The sequence below is a fragment of the Babylonia areolata genome, chromosome 24 (genome assembly GCF_041734735.1).
Source record: "Babylonia areolata isolate BAREFJ2019XMU chromosome 24, ASM4173473v1, whole genome shotgun sequence".
Lineage (NCBI taxonomy): Eukaryota > Metazoa > Mollusca > Gastropoda > Neogastropoda > Buccinidae > Babylonia > Babylonia areolata.
In genome coordinates, this window is record NC_134899.1 from 55,095,536 (window position 1) to 55,116,227 (window position 20,692).

The following is a 20,692-nucleotide window of genomic DNA, read 5'->3' on the forward strand; positions in this document are numbered from 1 at the left end:
ATATCATGATTGGCAGTGTAATGTAGTTATCACCAAGGTGATATCATGATTGACAGCATATTGTAGTTACCAACAAAGTGATACCATGATTGGCAGTATATTATAGTTTCACCAAGGTGATATCATGATTGGATTGTATTGTAGTTATCATGAATGCTTTGGAATTTCAAAGTCAGGCATCAAAGGTCAATGTCATAGCTTTGCATACAAGAAAAAACCTTATATAGTTCAGCACAGTGGAGCTGGGATCATGCAGTCCCATCATCAAGAAACACAGAGTTTGGTGGTCACTGGATCTTGCAGTCTCGTCATCAGGTGGTCACTGGATCATGCAGTCTCGTCATCAGGTGGTCACTGGATCATGCAGCATCACCAGGTGGTCACTGGATCATGCAGTCTCGTCATCAGGTGGTCACTGGATCATGCAGTCTCGTCACCAGGTGGTCACTGGATCATGCAGTCTCGTCATCAGGTGGTCTCTGGATCATGCAGTCCTGTCACCAGGTGGTCACTGGATCATGCAGTCCTGTCACCAGGTGGTCACTGGATCATGCAGTCTCGTCATCAGGTGGTCACTGGATCATGCAGTCTCGTCACCAGGTGGTCACTGGATCATGCAGTCTCGTCATCAGGTGGTCACTGGATCATGCAGTCTCGTCACCAGGTGGTCACTGGATCATGCAGTCTCGTCACCAGGTGGTCTCTGGATCATGCAGTCCTGTCACCAGGTGGTCACTGGATCATGCAGTCCCGTCACCAGGTGGTCACTGGATCTTGCAGTCCCGTCACCAGGTGGTCACTGGATCTTGCAATCCCGTCACCAGGCGGTCACTGGATCATGCAGCATCACCAGGCGGTCACTGGATCATGCAGTCTCGTCACCAGGTGGTCGCTGGATCATGTAGTCTCGTCACCAGGTGGTCGCTGGATCATGCAGCATCACCAGGTGGTCACTGGATCATGCAGTCCTGTCACCAGGTGGTCACTGGATCTTGCAGTCTCGTCACCAGGTGGTCACTGGATCTTGCAGTCTCTTCATCAGGTGGTCTCTGGATCTTGCAGTCCTGTCACCAGGTGGTCACTGGATCATGCAGTCCTGTCACCAGGCGGTCACTGGGTCATGCAGCATCACCAGGCGGTCACTGGATCATGCAGCATCACCAGGTGGTCACTGGATCATGCAGTCTCGTCACCAGGTGGTCACTGGATCTTGCAGTCCTGTCACCAGGTGGTCACTGGATCATGCAGTCTCGTCACCAGGTGGTCACTGGATCTTGCAGTCTCTTCATCAGGTGGTCTCTGGATCATGCAGTCCCGTCACCAGGTGGTCACTGGATCTTGCAGTCCCGTCACCAGGTGGTCACTGGATCATGCAGTCCCGTCACCAGGTGGTCACTGGATCATGCAGTCTCGTCACCAGGTGGTCACTGGATCTTGCAATCCCGTCACCAGGTGGTCACTGGATCATGCAGTCCCGTCACCAGGTGGTCGCTGGATCATGCAGCATCACCAGGTGGTCACTGGATCTTGCAGTCCCGTCACCAAGAAACACAGAAATCTTGTTCACTTTCTGTCTCTCTCCACCCCCCTCACCCGCTGCCTTCCCCCTAATCTCTCTCCCTCTCTCTCTTCCTCTGTCTTCTCCCCTCCATCTTCCACCCCCCCACTCTCGCCCCCCCTCCCCCTCTCTCTCTCTCTCGCTTTTCGAGGATACGTGACCAGCTGGGTAGCAACGGTGTTGTGCAGTTTTACGCAGCAGAACCGCTGTTGGTACAGACCTACCGAGGAAGCAAACCACGGATTAATTCACACGAATGGTGTAGTTTAAATACACATGATTTTTAAAACCCTTTTTCTTTCTTTCTTTGATCGTTTCCCTTTTATTAGTTATTATGATGATTATGATTATTAATACAATGATGATGATTGTTATCATCGTCGTCGTCGTCGTCGTTGTTGTTGTTATCTCCACCTCGAATTAAATATATGACTGAACATGTGTTCTCTTGGCTGACGTGAATCTTATGCACACACCTCCCCTTCCAAGTCACGCCTTCTACCCCAAACCCCAACAGTCATATAACCAACCCCCCCCCCCCCCCCCCCCGCCCCCCCACCTAAAAAAAGAAGAAGAAAAAAGAATAAAATTAAAGACAAAATAGAAACTGGTTCATTACTTTCCACGATCGGATGTGCCCTGTTCGTGGCCAGGCACCAATGTAATGTCCTGACCGACACTTTGAACACTGTGCTTGTTCTGGTGACTGGATCAAAACAAAACATCGTCTTTCATAACAAGCCTGCAGCAGCCACGAACTCGTACGTTTTGTGCGTGCGTGTAAACTTGAACGTTGGCATTTTATCAGCAGCCGCGCATAAAGAACCAAACCTGGTGAGATGGTAGATCTGTGGAGTAGGAATTCTGGCAAACCATTACATGACGGTCAGCAGGGTGAGAGGTCAAATATCAAGGTCGTTAATAGTTTTTTGGCAAAAAAGTCAAGTCTTGCATGTATCCAGCGTTCATTGCATTTAATCTTTTGACTCATCACAGAGACAGCACGGTCCCATTGAAATTCATTACAAGGGTCGAGGTCCCAATATTTCCTCTGACAGTAAGAGAAGAGGTTTGTTGTTTGTACAAGAGACACAATGTCTTGGGTGCAACTTCGTCAACATGGACAGGTCATGGTGAGAGTCAAGGTCGAGGATCACGTCAAGGTCACACCATACCATCACGGATTGAGACTGAAATGACCGGCACCTTGCATTTGCGAGTTGTTGTTTGTTTTTTGTTGTTGTTGTTTGTTTTGTTTTGTTTTTTTTTGTTGTTGCTTTTTTCACAGTGCAATTTAACATTTTGCTGAGAATTTTCTGAACGACAGTTCAGACAAAACATGTTAACATTAATTTGTGCGCGGACACACACACACAAACACTCTCTCTCTCTCTCTCTCTCTCTCTCTCTCTCACTCTCACACACACACATATTAACTCAGGATTAACCTTTTCATACTGTTTGGAAGACATGGCTTTGTAAGCCAAAGGGGGTGTTTTTGTTATTGACTCACATGTGTAAACAAAGTGAGTCTATGTCCCGGTGTTCGGTTGTGTGTGTGTGTGTGTGTCGTGGTAGACTTTTAACATTGCCATTTTCTCTGCAAATCCTTTGTCAGTTGACACCAAATTTGGCATAAAAATAGGAAAAATTCAGTTCTTTCAAGTCATCTTGTTTAAAACAATATTGCACCTCTGGGATGGGCACAAAAAAATAATAAAAAATAAAAGAAGCCAAGTTATATGCAAACTGAATTTACTGTTATATATATATATATATGTATATATATATTTTTTTCTTTTTCTCTAAACTTGGCACTTTGATCTGATATTCTGACACAAAAACAAGAGCAGTCATTTTTATCATTTTTTGTTCAAACAGGAACTTCTTTTGCTAAGCATGGAAGTTATATTTCTGGTGCATGTCTTTGCTGCAGATAGTAAAAAAGGGAAATTAATCTGTAATTAATGCTAGGGGTGTTAATTTGCTTTAAACTGATCCTTCTCATCTTAAACATTACATTTTGAAATTATACTCAATACATAAAAAGCTTGTATTTTACTCTTAGTATACAGGGCTTTCACTATGTTAATTCGCCCAAGTGGTCTTTTTCGGAAAATACTAAAATCAATACTACCAGTGGACTTTATAGATCTGTTGGCTGAGCCCTGAAGGTCATGGGCAAAAATCAATTGCGTACACATATTTATACATATTCAAAGCGTGTGCTCATATTCCTCGCGAACGTGAAAGTCGCGATTTTGTTTCAAGTTGTTGACCTGCCCGTTCAATCCTATATTCAATCGACAATACACGATAACATGTGATGGAAAGTTGGAGAAGGAGACTGTTAAATATTTATTCAGAGAAAGATTTGTGAACACCTCATCACTTACTGGATTATGCCCCAAACTGCCATAAAAAATATCCACAGAATCAGTCGGAATTCACAGTTTAAAATAATAAACCATGAGAGTTAATACCCTTGAATTGATGAAACGTAAAAATTTATAGTCTTGACTTTTCTCAAAATGAAGTCCTTTTCACTTCATACGACGTTTAGAAGTACTTGTACTTGGCTCTACATGATATTAGTTTAACAAAATATTCTATTTTCATATCAACTTTAAAACTAGACAACTAGAATGAACATAAAAGAGAAATTGAATCGACCGTGTCGTACATTCCCGGCGGGTGTAACTAAACTTGTACACCTATCTAGATCCAGAGAAAACGGCTGAATGTTGCAGTGTGATTGTGGTGATAGCCACGTCTCCTTTACCGCGGACTTAAAAAGAATTTTTAATTGCCCTTAAAGATTTTTTGAATGCTCAAGATACACCAGAATAATATGATTTAAACAGCGTTCTCACTGCGAATACCGCAATCGATTTATCGCCCTTTAAGAAAGCATGTTTGAATGTTAAATTTTTGAATGGGTAAGACCGTTTCTTCTCACCCGAACACGCGGGGTTCGAGTCTGCTTTTTTCTCTTTTTTTTCTTTCTCTTTTTTTTTTTTTACCCGAAGCTTTATAAATAACAGATACAGAACCCATTTTAACTTAAGTGAGTCTTGAAAGCCTTGCCTTTCTTGTTTTAAATCTTCAATGGTCGCTTGGAAATCGTCGAAAACTTTTCTGTAAAATGTTCGATGCTCAGATCAACTCATTTTGACACACGGCGAAGACGTTTGGGGCCTGACAGCTGATCACACTTATTGAAAGAGTGCATCTGCTCGTCATTAAACGGCATAAAGACACCAAGTGCACTCATATACTCCGAAACTGGTAGATATCCCTTGTACATTCAAACCTTTACAAAGTGTATTCCTCGTGTACATTCAAATCTTTAGAAAGTGTTCTAGATATCGGCTAAAAATTACCAGAATGGATGAAAATCGTATCCCTACAAAATCCAACACAATGCTATGTGCCCTTCGTTATAAGGGCAGAAAGAACCAGGTAACGAATAATGTTATACGTTGCACAAATGATGGTTTCGGTTTCTTTGGGGAAAATGAAGGTGTGGAGGATGTAAAAGCCTTTGTATCTATCTTAGAACAGAGATTGATTGACTGCCATTTGCAAGACATATTCCACACTTTTTGTCAAAAGAGAGATTTCAGTTATATTCCTCGTTCAGCCAACTGCATGACGTTCCCGAGTCGGTAGGATAGTAGTGGTGTCTTTTTGTCCTGAGTGTAAAGAAGGAACTTACTCGATCCAACCACAACAACGCTGTACGGAGTTACAGGGAAAGTGACATGGGTATCGTGTCTCGTGTAACTGTGTTACAGCCACACTGTGTAACAGCCACAGTGTTACAGCCACACTGTGTTACAGCCACAGTGTTACAGCCACACTGTGTTACAGCCACACTGTGTTACAGCCACACTGTGTTACAGCCTCACAGAGTAACAGCCACACTGTGTTACAGCCACACTGTGTTACAGCCACACTGTGTTACAGCCACACTGTGTTACAGCCTCACAGAGTAACAGCCACACTGTGTTACAGCCACACTGTGTTACAGCCACACTGTGTTACAGCCTCACAGAGTAACAGCCACACTGTGTTACAGCCACACTGTGTTACAGCCACACTGTTACAGCCACACTGTGTAACAGCCACACTGTGTTACAGCCTCACAGAGTAACAACCACACTGTGTTACAGCCACACTGTGTAACAGCCACAGTGTTACAGCCTCAAAGAGTAACAACCACATTGTGTTACAACCACACTGTGTTACAGCCACAGTGTTACAGCCTCACAGAGTAACAACCACACTGTGTTACAGCCACACTGTGTTACAGCCACACTGTGTTACAGCCACACTGTGTTACAGCCACACTGTGTAACAGCCACAGTGTTACAGCCTCACAGAGTAACAGCCACACTGTGCTACAACCACACCATTGGGCAGAAGAAGCAGTATCTCCAGGTGACTGCACTGTGAAGGCCGGGTGTGCAAATGCTTTGGATGATGGTGGTCGTGGTGATGGTGGTGATGACGGTGATGATGATGTTGGTGGTGATGGTGGTGATAAGGATGATTATGATAATGTTGGTAATGATTGTGATGGTGTAGATGGTGTTGATGATGGTGATGATGGTAATGGTGGTGATAAATATAATGATGATGGTGGTGATGATGAATATAATGATGGTGATGATGATTTCAGAAGAAGGCGAAGTCTGTGCCATACCGGGAGGCAAGGTTCCAGCAGTTTGCGTCTGTGGAGTACGAGGGGTCCATCTACATGACACCCCAGGACTTCCTTGAGTCCATCATGGAGGAGACACCAAGACGTTAGTTCTCCCCCTTCCTTCCTTCCTTCCTTTGCTTTCTTTCTTTCTTTGTCTCCTTCAGTTCACTCAGTACTTGTCATCATGTTTACCGCACCACCCTGATACAGCAACACACACAGCCAACACCTGTCTGTCAGCACCACCCTGATACAGCAACACACACAGCCAACACCTGTCAGCACCACCCTGATACAGCAACACACACAGCCAACACCTGTCAGCACCACCCTGATACAGCAACACACACAGCCAACACCTGTCTGTCAGCACCACCCTGATACAGCAACACACACAGCCAACACCTGTCTGTACCACCCTGATACAGCAACACACACAGCCAACACCTGTCTGTACCACCCTGATACAGCAACACACACAGCCAACACCTGTCTGTCAGCACCACCTTGATATAGCAACACACACAGCCAACACCTGTCAGCACCACCCTGATACAGCAACACACACAGCCAACACCTGTCAGCACCACCCTGATACAGCAACACACACAGCCAACACCTGTCTGTCAGCACCACCCTGATACAGCAACACACACAGCCAACACCTGTCTGTACCACCCTGATACAGCAACACACACAGCCAACACCTGTCTGTCAGCACCACCCTGATACAGCAACACACACAGCCAACACCTGTCTGTCAGCACCACCCTGATACAGCAACACACACAGCCAACACCTGTCTGTACCACCCTGATATAGCAACACACACAGCCAACACCTGTCTGTCAGCACCACCCTGATACAGCAACACACACAGCCAACACCTGTCTGTCAGCACCACCCTGATACAGCAACACACACAGCCAACACCTGTCTGTACCACCCTGATATAGCAACACACACAGCCAACACCTGTCTGTCAGCACCACCCTGATATAGCAACACACACAGCCAACACCTGTCTGTCTGTACCACCCTGATACAGCAACACACACAGCCAACACCTGTCAGCACCACCCTGATACAGCAACACACACAGCCAACACCTGTCTGTCAGCACCACCCTGATATAGCAACACACACAGCCAACAGCTGTCTGTCAGCACCACCCTGATACAGCAACACACACAGCCAACACCTGTCTGTACCACCCTGATACAGCAACACACACAGCCAACACCTGTCTGTCAGCACCACCCTGATACAGCAACACACACAGCCAACACCTGTCAGCACCACCCTGATACAGCAACACACACAGCCAACACCTGTCTGTCAGCACCACCCTGATACAGCAACACACACAGCCAACACCTGTCAGCACCACCTTGATATAGCAACACACACAGCCAACACCTGTCAGCACCACCCTGATACAGCAACACACACAGCCAACAGCTGTCTGTCAGCACCACCCTGATACAGCAACACACACAGCCAACAGCTGTCTGTACCACCCTGATATAGCAGCACACACAGCCAACACCTGTCTGTACCACCCTGATATAGCAACACACACAGCCAACACCTGTCTGTCAGCACCACCCTGATATAGCAACACACACAGCCAACACCTGTCTGTACCACCCTGATATAGCAACACACACAGCCAACACCTGTCAGCACCACCTTGATATAGCAACACACACAGCCAACACCTGTCTGTACCACCCTGATACAGCAACACACACAGCCAACACCTGTCAGCAACACCTTGATATAGCAACACACACAGCCAACACCTGTCTGTACCACCCTGATATAGCAACACACACAGCCAACACCTGTCAGCACCACCTTGATATAGCAACACACACAGCCAACACCTGTCAGCACCACCTTGATATAGCAACACACACAGCCAACACCTGTCTGTACCACCCTGATACAGCAACACACACAGCCAACACCTGTCAGCAACACCTTGATATAGCAACACACACAGCCAACACCTGTCTGTACCACCCTGATACAGCAACACACACAGCCAACACCTGTCTGTACCACCCTGATACAGCAACACACACAGCCAACACCTGTCAGCACCACCCCGATATAGCAACACACACAGCCAACACCTGTCAGCAACACCTTGATATAGCAACACACACAGCCAACACCTGTCTGTACCACCCTGATACAGCAACACACACAGCCAACACCTGTCAGCACCACCCTGATACAGCAACACACACAGCCAACACCTGTCTGTACCACCCTGATACAGCAACACACACAGCCAACACCTGTCTGTACCACCCTGATACAGCAACACACACAGCCAACACCTGTCAGCACCACCTTGATATAGCAACACACACAGCCAACACCTGTCTGTACCACCCTGATACAGCAACACACACAGCCAACACCTGTCAGCACCACCTTGATATAGCAACACACACAGCCAACACCTGTCAGCACCACCTTGATATAGCAACACACACAGCCGACACCTGTCAGCACCACCTTGATATAGCAACACACACAGCCAACACCTGTCTGTACCACCCTGATACAGCAACACACACAGCCAACACCTGTCAGCACCACCTTGATATAGCAACACACACAGCCAACACCTGTCAGCACCACCTTGATATAGCAACACACACAGCCAACACCTGTCTGTACCACCCTGATACAGCAACACACACAGCCAACACCTGTCAGCACCACCTTGATATAGCAACACACACAGCCAACACCTGTCTGTACCACCCTGATATAGCAACACACACAGCCAACACCTGTCAGCACCACCTTGATATAGCAACACACACAGCCAACACCTGTCAGCACCACCTTGATATAGCAACACACACAGCCAACACCTGTCAGCACCACCTTGATATAGCAACACACACAGCCAACACCTGTCTGTACCACCCTGATACAGCAACACACACAGCCAACACCTGTCAGCACCACCTTGATATAGCAACACACACAGCCAACACCTGTCAGCACCACCCTGATACAGCAACACACACAGCCAACACCTGTCAGCACCACCCTGATACAGCAACACACACAGCCAACACCTGTCAGCACCACCCTGATACAGCAACACACACAGCCAACACCTGTCAGCACCACCCTGATACAGCAACACACACAGCCAACACCTGTCAGCACCACCCTGATACAGCAACACACACAGCCAACACCTGTCAGCACCACCCTGATACAGCAACACACACAGCCAACACCTGTCAGCACCACCTTGATATAGCAACACACACAGCCAACACCTGTCAGCACCACCTTGATATAGCAACACACACAGCCGACACTTGTCTGAAAACTGATGCCGCTCTGATCTCGTATCATCAAAGTTCAGGAGTCCAGGGGTTAACCCACGGAAACATGGATGTTTGCTCAGAACAAGACCACACCACCTTGCCCCTGCCCTACCCCCTCAACTACCTAACACCTGCCCTACCTTCCACACCCACCTTGCCCCTGCCCTACCCTCCCCAACCACCTTGCCCCTGCCCTGCCCTCCCCAACCACCTTGCCCCTGCTCTGTCCTACCCTCCCCAACCACCTTGCCCCTTCCCTCCCCAACCACCTTGCCCCTTCCCTCTCCAACCACCTTGCCCCTTCCCTCCCCAACCACCTTGCCCCTTCCCTCTCCAACCACCTTGCCCCTTCCCTCTCCAACCACCTTGCCCCAGCCCTTCCCTCTCCAACCACCTTGCCCCAGCCCCTCCCTCTCCAACCACCTTGCCCCTGCCCTACCTTCCACACCCACCCTGCCCCTGCCCTGCCATTCCCTCTCCAACCACCTTGCCCCTGCCCTTCCCTCCCCAACCACCTTGCCCCTGCCCTGTCCTACCCTCCCCAACCACCTTGCCCCTGCCCTGTCCTACCCTCCCCAACCACCTTGCCCCTGCCCTTCCCTCCCCAACCACCTTGCCCCTGCCCTACCCTCCCCAACCACCTTGCCCCTGCCCTGCCCTACCCTCCCCAACCACCTTGCCCCTGCCCTACCTTCCACACCCACCTTGCCCCTGCCCTGCCCTGCCCTCCCCAGTCACTTTGACCCTGCCCTGCCCTACCCTCCCCAACCACCTTGCCCCAGCCCTTCCCTCTCCAACCACCTTGCCCCTGCCCTGTCCTACCCTCCCCAACCACCTTGCCCCTGCCCTTCCCTCCCCAACCACCTTGCCCCAGCCCTTCCCTCTCCAACCACCTTGCCCCTGCCCTGTCCTACCCTCCCCAACCACCTTGCCCCTGCCCTGCCCTACCCTCCCCAACCACCTTGCCCCTGCCCTTCCCTCCCCAACCACCTTGCCCCAGCCCTTCCCTCTCCAACCACCTTGCCCCTGCCCTGTCCTACCCTCCCCAACCACATTGCCCCTGCCCTGCCCTCTCCAACCACCTTGCCCCTGCCCTGCCCTGCCCTCCCCAACCACCTTGCCCCTGCCCTGCCCTGCCCTCCCCAACCACCTTGCCCCTGCCCTACCCTCCCCAACCACCTTGCCCCTGCCCTGCCCTCCCCAACCACCTTGCCCCTGCCCTACCCTCCCCAACCACCTTGCCCCTGCCCTGCCCTCCCCAACCACCTTGCCCCTGCCCTACCCTCCCCAACCACCTTGCCCCTGACCTGCCCTCCCCAACCACCTTGCCCCTGCCCTACCCTCCCCAACCACCTTGCCCCTGCCCTGCCCTCCCCAACCACCTTGCCCCTGCCCTGCCCTCCCCAACCACCTTGCCCCTGCCCTGCCCTCCCCAGCCACCAAACTTCTTCACTGGAAAGAGGTCTATCGTGGGATGGGGGGGGGGGGGGGGGGGGGGGTTGAGACTGTGTATACTGAGTGCTCCCACTACAAGTGTTGAGACTGTGTATACTGATGAGTCCTCCCACTACAAATGTTGAGACTTTGTATATTGATGAGTCCTCCCAACACTTGTGTGTATACTGATGAGGCCTCCCACTACACGTGTTGAGACTTTGTATATTGATGAGTCCTCCCACTACAAGTATTGAGACTGTGTATATTGATGAGTCCTCCCACTACAAGTATTGAGACTGTGTATACTGATGAGTCCTCCCACTACAAGTGTTGAGACTGTGTATACTGATGAGTCCTCCCACTACAAGTGTTGAGACTGTGTATACTGATGAGTCCTCCCACTACAAGTGTTGAGACTGTGTATACAAATGAGTCCTCCCACTACAAGTATTGAGACTGTGTATACAAATGAGTCCTCCCACTACACAACAGGTCGCGCCGCGCCCCGTTCCCATTGAAGGTGGGGGAGTGAAGGAGGGGGGTGTGGGAAGCTTGGGGGCCCATTGAACACCAGTGAGTGAGAGGGGGTTCCGATCCGACAATGTATAAATTGGCTTTCCTCTTTTTTTTCTTTCTTTTTTTTTAAAGCGACACCCCACCCGCGGCGATTTGTCCCTATACCAACAACCCCCACCCCCACCCCCACCCCTCCCCTATTTTCAGCCTGGGAAAACTCGGGTTGGGGAGTGAGAGGGAGGGGGGATCAGGTAGGGGGTGGGGTCAAGGGTCCTGAAAAATTCTGCCACTGAAGTGTTTGACTATGAGAGTCTCAGTGTTGTTAAAGCAGGCCTAAACTGCCAGGCAAGTTAATGCTTTCTTTCGCTCTTTTCACACCTCCGCCAGCTCCAGATGGGTTTATGCCGGGTTTGTTTCCGCTGTCCAGCGTCAGCAGTGTCACTGTTAGGCAGAATAAAGTGTTATGTATCTCGGAGACATCATATATATATATATATATATATATATATATTGTATAGCTTATTGACACGTGTAGAAACTGACAGGAAACGGTTTGAGCAGCATTAGTTTCGAGTTCTGTGAACCGTCAAGTCCTGAGTGAGAGAGACTGCAGTTGGTTTTAACTTGATTTCATTCTCAATAGCAAGTCAAGACATTGCGAACACATAGAGCAGCAGCAAGTCGGAGCTTACGGTGTGCTCGGAAAACTGTTCATGCACATATGGAACAGCAGTAGTATTATAAACGACATCAAAATTAATGTGAATTAAATCTCGGAAGAACAAGGAAAAACAAAGAGGTAAAAACAAAGAAGTATCCCCCAGAAAGGCAAAAGAGAAGAAAGAAAAAATCATATTCGTATATCAACATACATACTCACACATGCACATACGAAGACAGAAATGTGTGTGTATATATATATATATATATATATATATATATATATATATATATATATATATATATAATTATACATCAACACGTACATACACGAAAATAATACATAGACCCGCATATTCACGTATGTACATACATGAACACACACTTCTATTCCCACATGCATGATAAACAGTCATATGCATTGATGCATTCATACACATGCCTAGATACACACATACACACACTTAAAATTATAATGCATGCATTAAGACACCTATTAAATAACTGAGACAGAGGGTTAGCGATTATTTGAAGAGAAGTTGTGTGTTGTGTATGAAATCTGGACCTGTTGATTTTGTCTTGTCAAGTTTACTGATGACGTCGATAACATCTTGTTCATTTACAGTTGCTTCTTGAATTGCGTGGTCAGTCAAATGTACGTCGGGTCGGTCGTCGTTATTGTCTCTGTCGTCGACTGCTCAACAAAGAACTTGTTAAATAAGTTGGCTTTATCTTTTTTTGAATAATACACTGACAATTGGAGAGGGATTTCGGAAGTTTCTATGCCTTTTTACTGGAAAATAAGTATTATTTTGCACCTAATTTTTCTAGACAAATCTGGATTGGTCCGATGCTTTTTCATTTAATTCAGTTAGATACTAGATCTGTCGATCTTTTCCTCATGCGGTAACGTAATTTGGAAATTGCCTGAAAGACAGCCAGCCAGCCGTTGGTTCGTCCGTTTTGCTGTCGCCTGTATCTGTTGACGGTCGTCAGTTAAAAGTCGTATTTCGTCGGTCATCCAGGGAACCTTGTTGGGATAGACTGTAATGGTTATAGTAGGCATGCATTGTTTTGCAATAGTCATGAAGGTTTCAGTGAACAACTTTGTGCTTTCATTCAGGGTCCCTGTTCCAGTTATGTTATCCCAGTCTGCAAGTTGCAGTAGTCTATAGAATTCACCGGTGCTTAGTTATTTCTAATTGAAGATGGTTCTTTTATATTTTTGATTTGTCTTAACTGGGTTTTTATTAAGTATGCACATGGGATGCAGTGGTCGCAAAAAGCTGGGTCAAGGACTTCCACTGATTTGACAAGCTATGGGCTTTTTGTTTGTATGAAGTCAAGGCAAGTAGCAGTGTGGGTTATATTTCGTAAGTGATGAGAGGGGTTAACAACGAAATGTGACTTGAAATCCCCGAGGATGACAAGTTGTACATGTAGTGACGAATTGTTTCCTTTTCTGATACTTTCACTTACTAGGTTCCAGCATTTGACCAGTGAGTTGGGTGGACGGTAAAATGAACCTGTGTGAATACTTTTTTTTTTTTAATCTACAGTGACTGCAGTTGTTCGGTTTTTGCACTGTACATATTGTATTGTATTACTTTGTGTCACAACAGATTTCTCTGTGTGAAATTCGGGCTGCTGTCCCCGGGGACAACGCGTCATCATAGTGCCGTGTGTGTGTGTGTGTGTGTGTGTGTGTGTGTGATGTGTGTGTGTGTGTGTGTGTGTGTGTGTGTGTGTGTAATTGTGAGGTGAAGAGAGTGAAGACAAAAGGGGTGAGGGGGGAGGAAGGCGGGGGCCCAGCAGCAAGCAGTGCATGCAATTAGCTGCCGCCCCCAACATGTCCCGGCACGGCCAGACCCGGCATCAAGCCTTCACTGCAGGGAGCCAAGCCCCACCCCCACCCCCACCCCCACCCCCTTCCCTCCGGCCGTGTTCCGCTCCTTCAGCTTTTAGCACACTGTACGATGTGTGTGTGTGTGTGTGTGTGTGTGTGTGTGTGTGGGTAGATGTATATGTATAAGCCTGCTGCAGGTTTTTGCCCGTGAATTTTAATGGGCCAACTTGTTCAGTCTTGCATGACATGATTTGTAACAAGAACCAACCCCCTCCTCCAGTGCTTTCTTTTCTTTCTTTCTTTTTTCTTTTCTTTTTTTGTCACAGCGGCAGGAGTGGGACGGGGGGGGGGGGGGGGGGGCGGCATTGTTCAGGCTGTGAGAGAGGTGAGAGGTGAATGTGGAAGGCGTTGGGGGGGTAGGGATGGGGGAAGTAGGTGGAATGGGAGGAGAGAGGTGGTGGTGTCTGGGAGAGGGAAATGGAAAAAAAACAAAACAAAATTAAACGAAAACGCTGTTAAATGAAAATATTCGGCTGGAATGGTGGCAGATACTTCGCAAATTGGAGAGAGAGAGAGAGAAATGCAAGATCAACCGTCACCCGGAACGATATGAAGTAGAGCATTAGACTCTGAGGTTGACTTTCTCGGTTTTTTGACAAAGACGGTGCGTTTTTCTCTGTTGTTGTTGGAGGAGAGTGGTTACGGTGCTGTGGTCAGCACGATAGGCAGACTGAAAGGGGTGGAGGAGATTGTTGATACACACACACACACACGCACACACACACACACACACACATATATATATATATATATGTGTGTGTGTGTGTGTGTGTGTGTGTGTGTGTGTATCTATATATCTAAGAGAGAGAGAGAGAGAGATACACGCGTGTGTGTGAAATGGCTTCGCAATTTACCGTCAATATGAATACAATTACGCGTTCCCGCAGCAAGAGAAGAGACTAAGTGAATTAGCGAGCTGCCAGCTGAGAAGTGATAAGCTGCTTTCTGCTATCAGGGTGCCTGTGAAGGCCTTTTGATCTGATGCCAAGAGACGTCTATAGCTTCCATACTATCGCCCAGCAGTTTGGGCCTTCATTTGGCATCTCGGTCGGTAGGGAGGCGGTAAAAAGGCAGCTTGATAACCCTTCAGTGCAGAGAGGGTTACATGAGTTGTCTGTGCTTGATAACCCTTCAGTGCAGAGAGGGTTACATGAGTTGTGTGTGTTTGATAACCCTTCAGTGCAGAGAGGGTTACATGAGTTGTGTGTGTTTGATAACCCTTCAGTGCAGAGAGGGTTACATGAGTTGTGTATGTTTGATAACCCTTCAGTACAGAGAGGGTTACATGAGTTGTGTGTGTTTGATAGCCCTTCAGTACAGAGAGGGTTACATGAGTTGTGTGTGTTTGATAACCCTTCAGTACAGAGAGGGTTACATGAGTTGTCTGTGTTTGATAACCCTTCAGGACAGAGGGTTACATTAGTTGTCTGTGCTTGATAACCCTTCAGGACAGAGGGTTACATTAGTTGTCTGTGTTTGATAACCCTTCAGGACAGAGGGTTACATTAGTTGTCTATGTTTGATAACCCTTCAGGACAGAGGGTTACATAAGATGTCTGTGTTTGATAACCCTTCAGGACAGAGGGTTACATAAGATGTCTTTGTTTGATAACCCTTCAGGACAGAGGGTTACATAAGATGTCTGTGTTTGATAACCCTTCAGGACAGAGGGTTACATTAGTTGTCTGTGTTTGATAACCCTTCAGGACAGAGGGTTACATAAGATGTCTGTGTTTGATAACCCTTCAGGACAGAGGGTTACATTCATTGACTGTGTTTGATAACCCTTCAGGACAGAGGGTTACATTTATTGCCTATGTTTGATAACCCTTGAGGACAGAGAGTTACATTCATTGTCTATGTTTGATAACCCTTCAGGACAGAGGGTTACATAAGATGTCTATGTTTGATAACCCTTCAGGACAGAGGGTTACATTCATTGTCTATGTTTGATAACCCTTCAGGACAGAGGGTTACATTCATTGTCTGTGTTTGATAACCCTTCAGGACAGAGGGTTACATTCATTGACTATGTTAGATAACCATTCAGGACAGAGAGGGTTACATTCATTGTCTATGTTTGATAACCCTTCAGGACGGAGGGTTACATAAGATGTCTGTGTTTCATAACCCTTCAGGACACAGGGTTACATTCATTGTCTATGTTTGATAACCCTTCAGGACAGAGGGTTACATAAGATGTCTGTGTTTGATAACCCTTCAGGAAAGAGGGTTACATAAGATGTCTATGTTTGATAACCCTTCAGGACAGAGGGTTACATAAGATGTCTATGTTTGATAACCCTTCAGGACAGAGGGTTACATTAGTTGTCTGTGTTTGATAACCCTTCAGGACAGAGGGTTACATAAGATGTATGTGTTTGATAACTCTTCAGGAAAGAGGGTTACATAAGATGTCTATGTTTGATAACCCTTCAGGACAGAGGGTTACATAAGATGTCTGTGTTTGATAACCCTTCAGGACACAGGGTTACATTCATTGTCTGTGTTTGATAACCCTTCAGGACAGAGGGTTACATTATTTGTCTGTGTTTGATAACCCTTCAGGACAGAGGGTTACATAAGATGTCTGTGTTTGATAACCCTTCAGGAAAGAGGGTTACATAAGATGTCTATGTTTGATAACCCTTCAGGACAGAGGGTTACATAAGATGTCTATGTTTGATAACCCTTCAGGACAGAGAGTTACATTAGTTGTCTGTTCTTGATAACCCTTCAGGAAAGAGGGTTACATAAGATGTCTATGTTTGATAACCCTTCAGGACAGAGGGTTACATAAGATGTCTATGTTTGATAACCCTTCAGGAAAGAGGGTTACATAAGATGTCTATGTTTGATAACCCTTCAGGACACAGGGTTACATAAGATGTCTATGTTTGATAACCCTTCAGGACAGAGGGTTACATTTATTGCCTATGTTTGATAACCCTTGAGGACAGAGAGTTACATTCATTGACTATGTTTGATAACCCTTCAGGACAGAGAGGGTTACATTCATTGTCTATGTTTGATAACCCTTCAGGACAGAGGGTTACATAAGATGTCTATGTTTGATAACCCTTCAGGACAGAGGGTTACATTCATTGTCTATGTTTGATAACCCTTCAGGACAGAGGGTTACATTAATTGTCTATGTTTGATAACCCTTCAGGACAGAGGGTTACATTAGTTGTCTGTGTTTGATAACCCTTCAGGACAGAGGGTTACATAAGATGTCTGTGTTTGATAACCCTTCAGGACAGAGGGTTACATTCATTGTCTATGTTTGATAACCCTTCAGGACAGAGGGTTACATTAGATGTCTATGTTTGATAACCCTTCAGGACAGAGGGTTACATTCGTTGTCTATGTTTGATAACCCTTCAGGACAGAGGGTTACATTAGTTATCTATGTTTGATTACCCTTCAGGAAAGAGAGGGTTACATTCATTGTCTGTGTTTGATAACCCTTCAGGACAGAGGGTTACATAAGATGTCTGTGTTTGATAACCCTTCAGGACAGAGGGTTACATAAGATGTCTGTGTTTGATAACCCTTCAGGACAGAGGGTTACATAAGATGTCTGTGTTTGATAACCCTTCAGGACAGAGGGTTACATTAGTTGTCTGTGTTTGATAACCCTTCAGGACAGAGGGTTACATTAGTTGTCTGTGTTTGATAACCCTTCAGGACAGAGGGTTACATAAGATGTCTGTGTTTGATAACCCTTCAGGACAGAGGGTTACATAAGATGTCTGTGTTTGATAACCCTTCAGGACAGAGGGTTACATTAGATGTCTATGTTTGATAACCCTTCAGGACAGAGGGTTACATAAGATGTCTGTGTTTGATAACCCTTCAGGACAGAGGGTTACATAAGATGTCCAAGTGGGCTCTTTATCCCCAGACTGGCTGTTAGGAATTCCAGTTGCCTGTAATTTCCTCCGGTCTTTCGTTATTATTTTCATACTCATCTTTGTAATACTCAGGATGAGTGTGTGTGTGTGTGTGTGTGTGTGTGTGGTATGATAACGTAGGCATTTTCCCGTCAATTCCAGTCGTGCAAGTTGGCGGTATAATGGATGGCAATAAGAGCTTTCTAACTTTCCCTTCTTCTGAAGGTATCACACGGGGGCTTGAAGCCACAAGAATATCTTGGACCCTCAACAAGTTATTGGATCGTTTCTCCAGACCGAATCATCGTTGATATTACTTTTGTTGCTTAGTACTCTATTACACAGTGTTGCTTAGTACTCTATTACACGCGTTTGAAGCGATTTTTTAATGCCATCATGTTGTTTGTTGTTGTTGTTGTTGTTGTTTTAGTCCAGCCTGCAGGGAAAGGCATATCCAGTCCAATAAAGAGTAAGGTATATCCAGTCCAATAAAGAGTAAGGTATATCCAGTCCAATAAAGAGTAAGGTATATCCAGTCCAGTAAAGAGTAAAGGCATATCCAGTCCAGTAAAGAGTAAAGGCATATCCAGTCCAATAAAGAGTAAAGGTATATCCAGTCCAGTAAAGAGTAAAGGCATATCCAGTCCAGTAAAGAGTAAAGGCATATCCAGTCCAATAAAGAGTAAGGTATATCCAGTCCAGTAAGGAGTGGAGGCAGATTTGTATTTGTATTTTTTATCACAACCGATTTCTCTGTGTGAAAGTCGGACTGCTCTCTCCAGGGAGAGCGTGTCGCAACACTACACTGCCGCCACCCCCACCCCACCCCCACCCCCCCTTTTTTTTTCTTTTCTTTTTTTCCTGCATGCAATTTTTTTTGTTTGTTTGTTTGTTTTTCCTATTTAAGTAGATTTTTCTGCAGAATTTGCCAGGAACAACCCTTTTGTTGCCGTGGGTTCTTTTACGTGCGCTGAGTGCATGCTGCACATGGACTTCGGTTTATCGTCTCATCCGTATGACTAGCGTCCAGACGACCACTCAAGGTCTAGTGGAGGGGGGGGGGGGGGGGGGAACCGGCGTGCTCAGATTCTCTCACTTCCTAGGCGGACGCGTTACCTCTAGACCATCACTCCAGTCTAATAAAGAGTAAAGGCAGATCCAGTCCAATAAAGAGTAAAGGCAGATCCAGTCCAATATAGAGTAAAGGCAGATCCAGTCCAATAAAGAGTAAAGGCAGATCCAGTCCAATAAAGAGTAAAGGCAGATCCAGTCCAATAAAGTGTAAGGGTATATCCAGTCCAATAAAGTGTAAGGGTATATCCAGTCCAATAAAGTGTAAGGGTATATCCAGTCCAATAAAGAGTAAAGGCAGATCCAGTCCAATAAAGAGTAAAGGCAGATCCAGTCCAATATAGAGTAAAGGCAGATCCAGTCCAATATAGAATAACAGCTAGCTGGAAATGAATGGAGAGTATGGCCAGTCAGCTGGGAAAGGAATGTGTGTGTGTGTGTGAGGGTGGGGGTGGGGTGGATACCATATTCACTTACATTCATGTCCGTTGATATGAAGAACAGAATGATAGGAGGAATTGGGGGGAGGGGGGTGCGGGGGGGGGGGGGAGATTCATGCCAGTACATGATTTTTTTTGGATTTTTTTTTACTGTGTTGTGTGTGTGTCTGTCTGTCTGTATGTATGTCTACATTTACTTGTTCATTTGTGTATTCATTTGGTATCATTACTGTCTTATTCCATTTCGGTTTTGTGTGTGTGTGTGGTGTGTGTCTGTGTGTTGTGGTGTTATTGTTGTTTTTTTATGTGTTTTGTATGTATTTTTTTCTTGAATCGGTTTAGAAAAGAAATCCAATCATTTCAATTATATGGATTGAAGTCTTGCTGACAAAACCCGTTTTCCAGATAGTGAAACTTTTATTTCGTTCCTGTCCCGATCGGCACGATTTTGTTTGGGTCGTTACCACACCGTTGCCGGATAAGCCAAAATCGCGTTTCGTTGAGTTGTGGTTTTCAGACGGCGTGCCATTCCATTAAAATTTGTTGGCAGTTAAGATAAAATAAATTATTTATTGTTTATTTTTTTCTCCTTGTACGTGTAACTGTTATACTCCCAAATGTTTTGTTTTTCCTCTGATTCCTTCCCGGGACATCTCTGAGTGTAGCTTTAGGTATTTCTATGCACACTGCACACGGGACAGAGGTTTATTCCTGCATCCAAACGACTAGGTTCCAACTGGACCACGAGCCAAGATGTGGCGGAGCATGGACAGTGTGTGTAGCTGTGTGTTTCAACGTGCCTTTAAACAGTGTGTGTAGCTGTGTGTTTCAACGTGCCTTTAAACAGTGTGTGTAGCTGTGTGTTTCAACGTACACGGGAACAACGTAAACAGTGTGTGTAGGTGTGTGTTTCAATGTAAGGTCTTCAAACAGTTTGTGTAGCTGTGTGTTTCAACGTGCCTTTAAACAGTGTGTGTAGCAGTGTGTTTCAACGTGCCTTTAAACAGTGTGTGTAGCTGTGTGTTTCAACGTGCCTTTAAACAGTGTGTGTAGCTGTGTGTTTCAACGTGCCTTTAAACAGTTTGTGTAGGTGTGTGTTTCAACGTGCCTTTAAACAGTTTGTGTAGGTGTG

General features: G+C 46.2%; 1 protein-coding gene across 8 annotated transcripts in view; it reads left to right on the forward strand.

Annotated features, from left to right (window-relative positions):
- The window catches only part of LOC143299200 (calcium uptake protein 3, mitochondrial-like), a 195,027-nt gene that overhangs the window by 19,524 nt on the left and 154,811 nt on the right, over positions 1-20,692 (forward strand). For 7 of the 8 annotated variants that reach the window (XM_076612376.1, XM_076612373.1, XM_076612377.1 and 4 more), the window contains exon 2: positions 6,243-6,369. In XM_076612376.1, coding sequence (XP_076468491.1) covers positions 6,243-6,369 — 127 coding nt within the window. The remainder of the gene's footprint in view (positions 1-6,242; positions 6,370-20,692) is intronic. The other variant, XM_076612374.1, reaches the window with a different exon arrangement.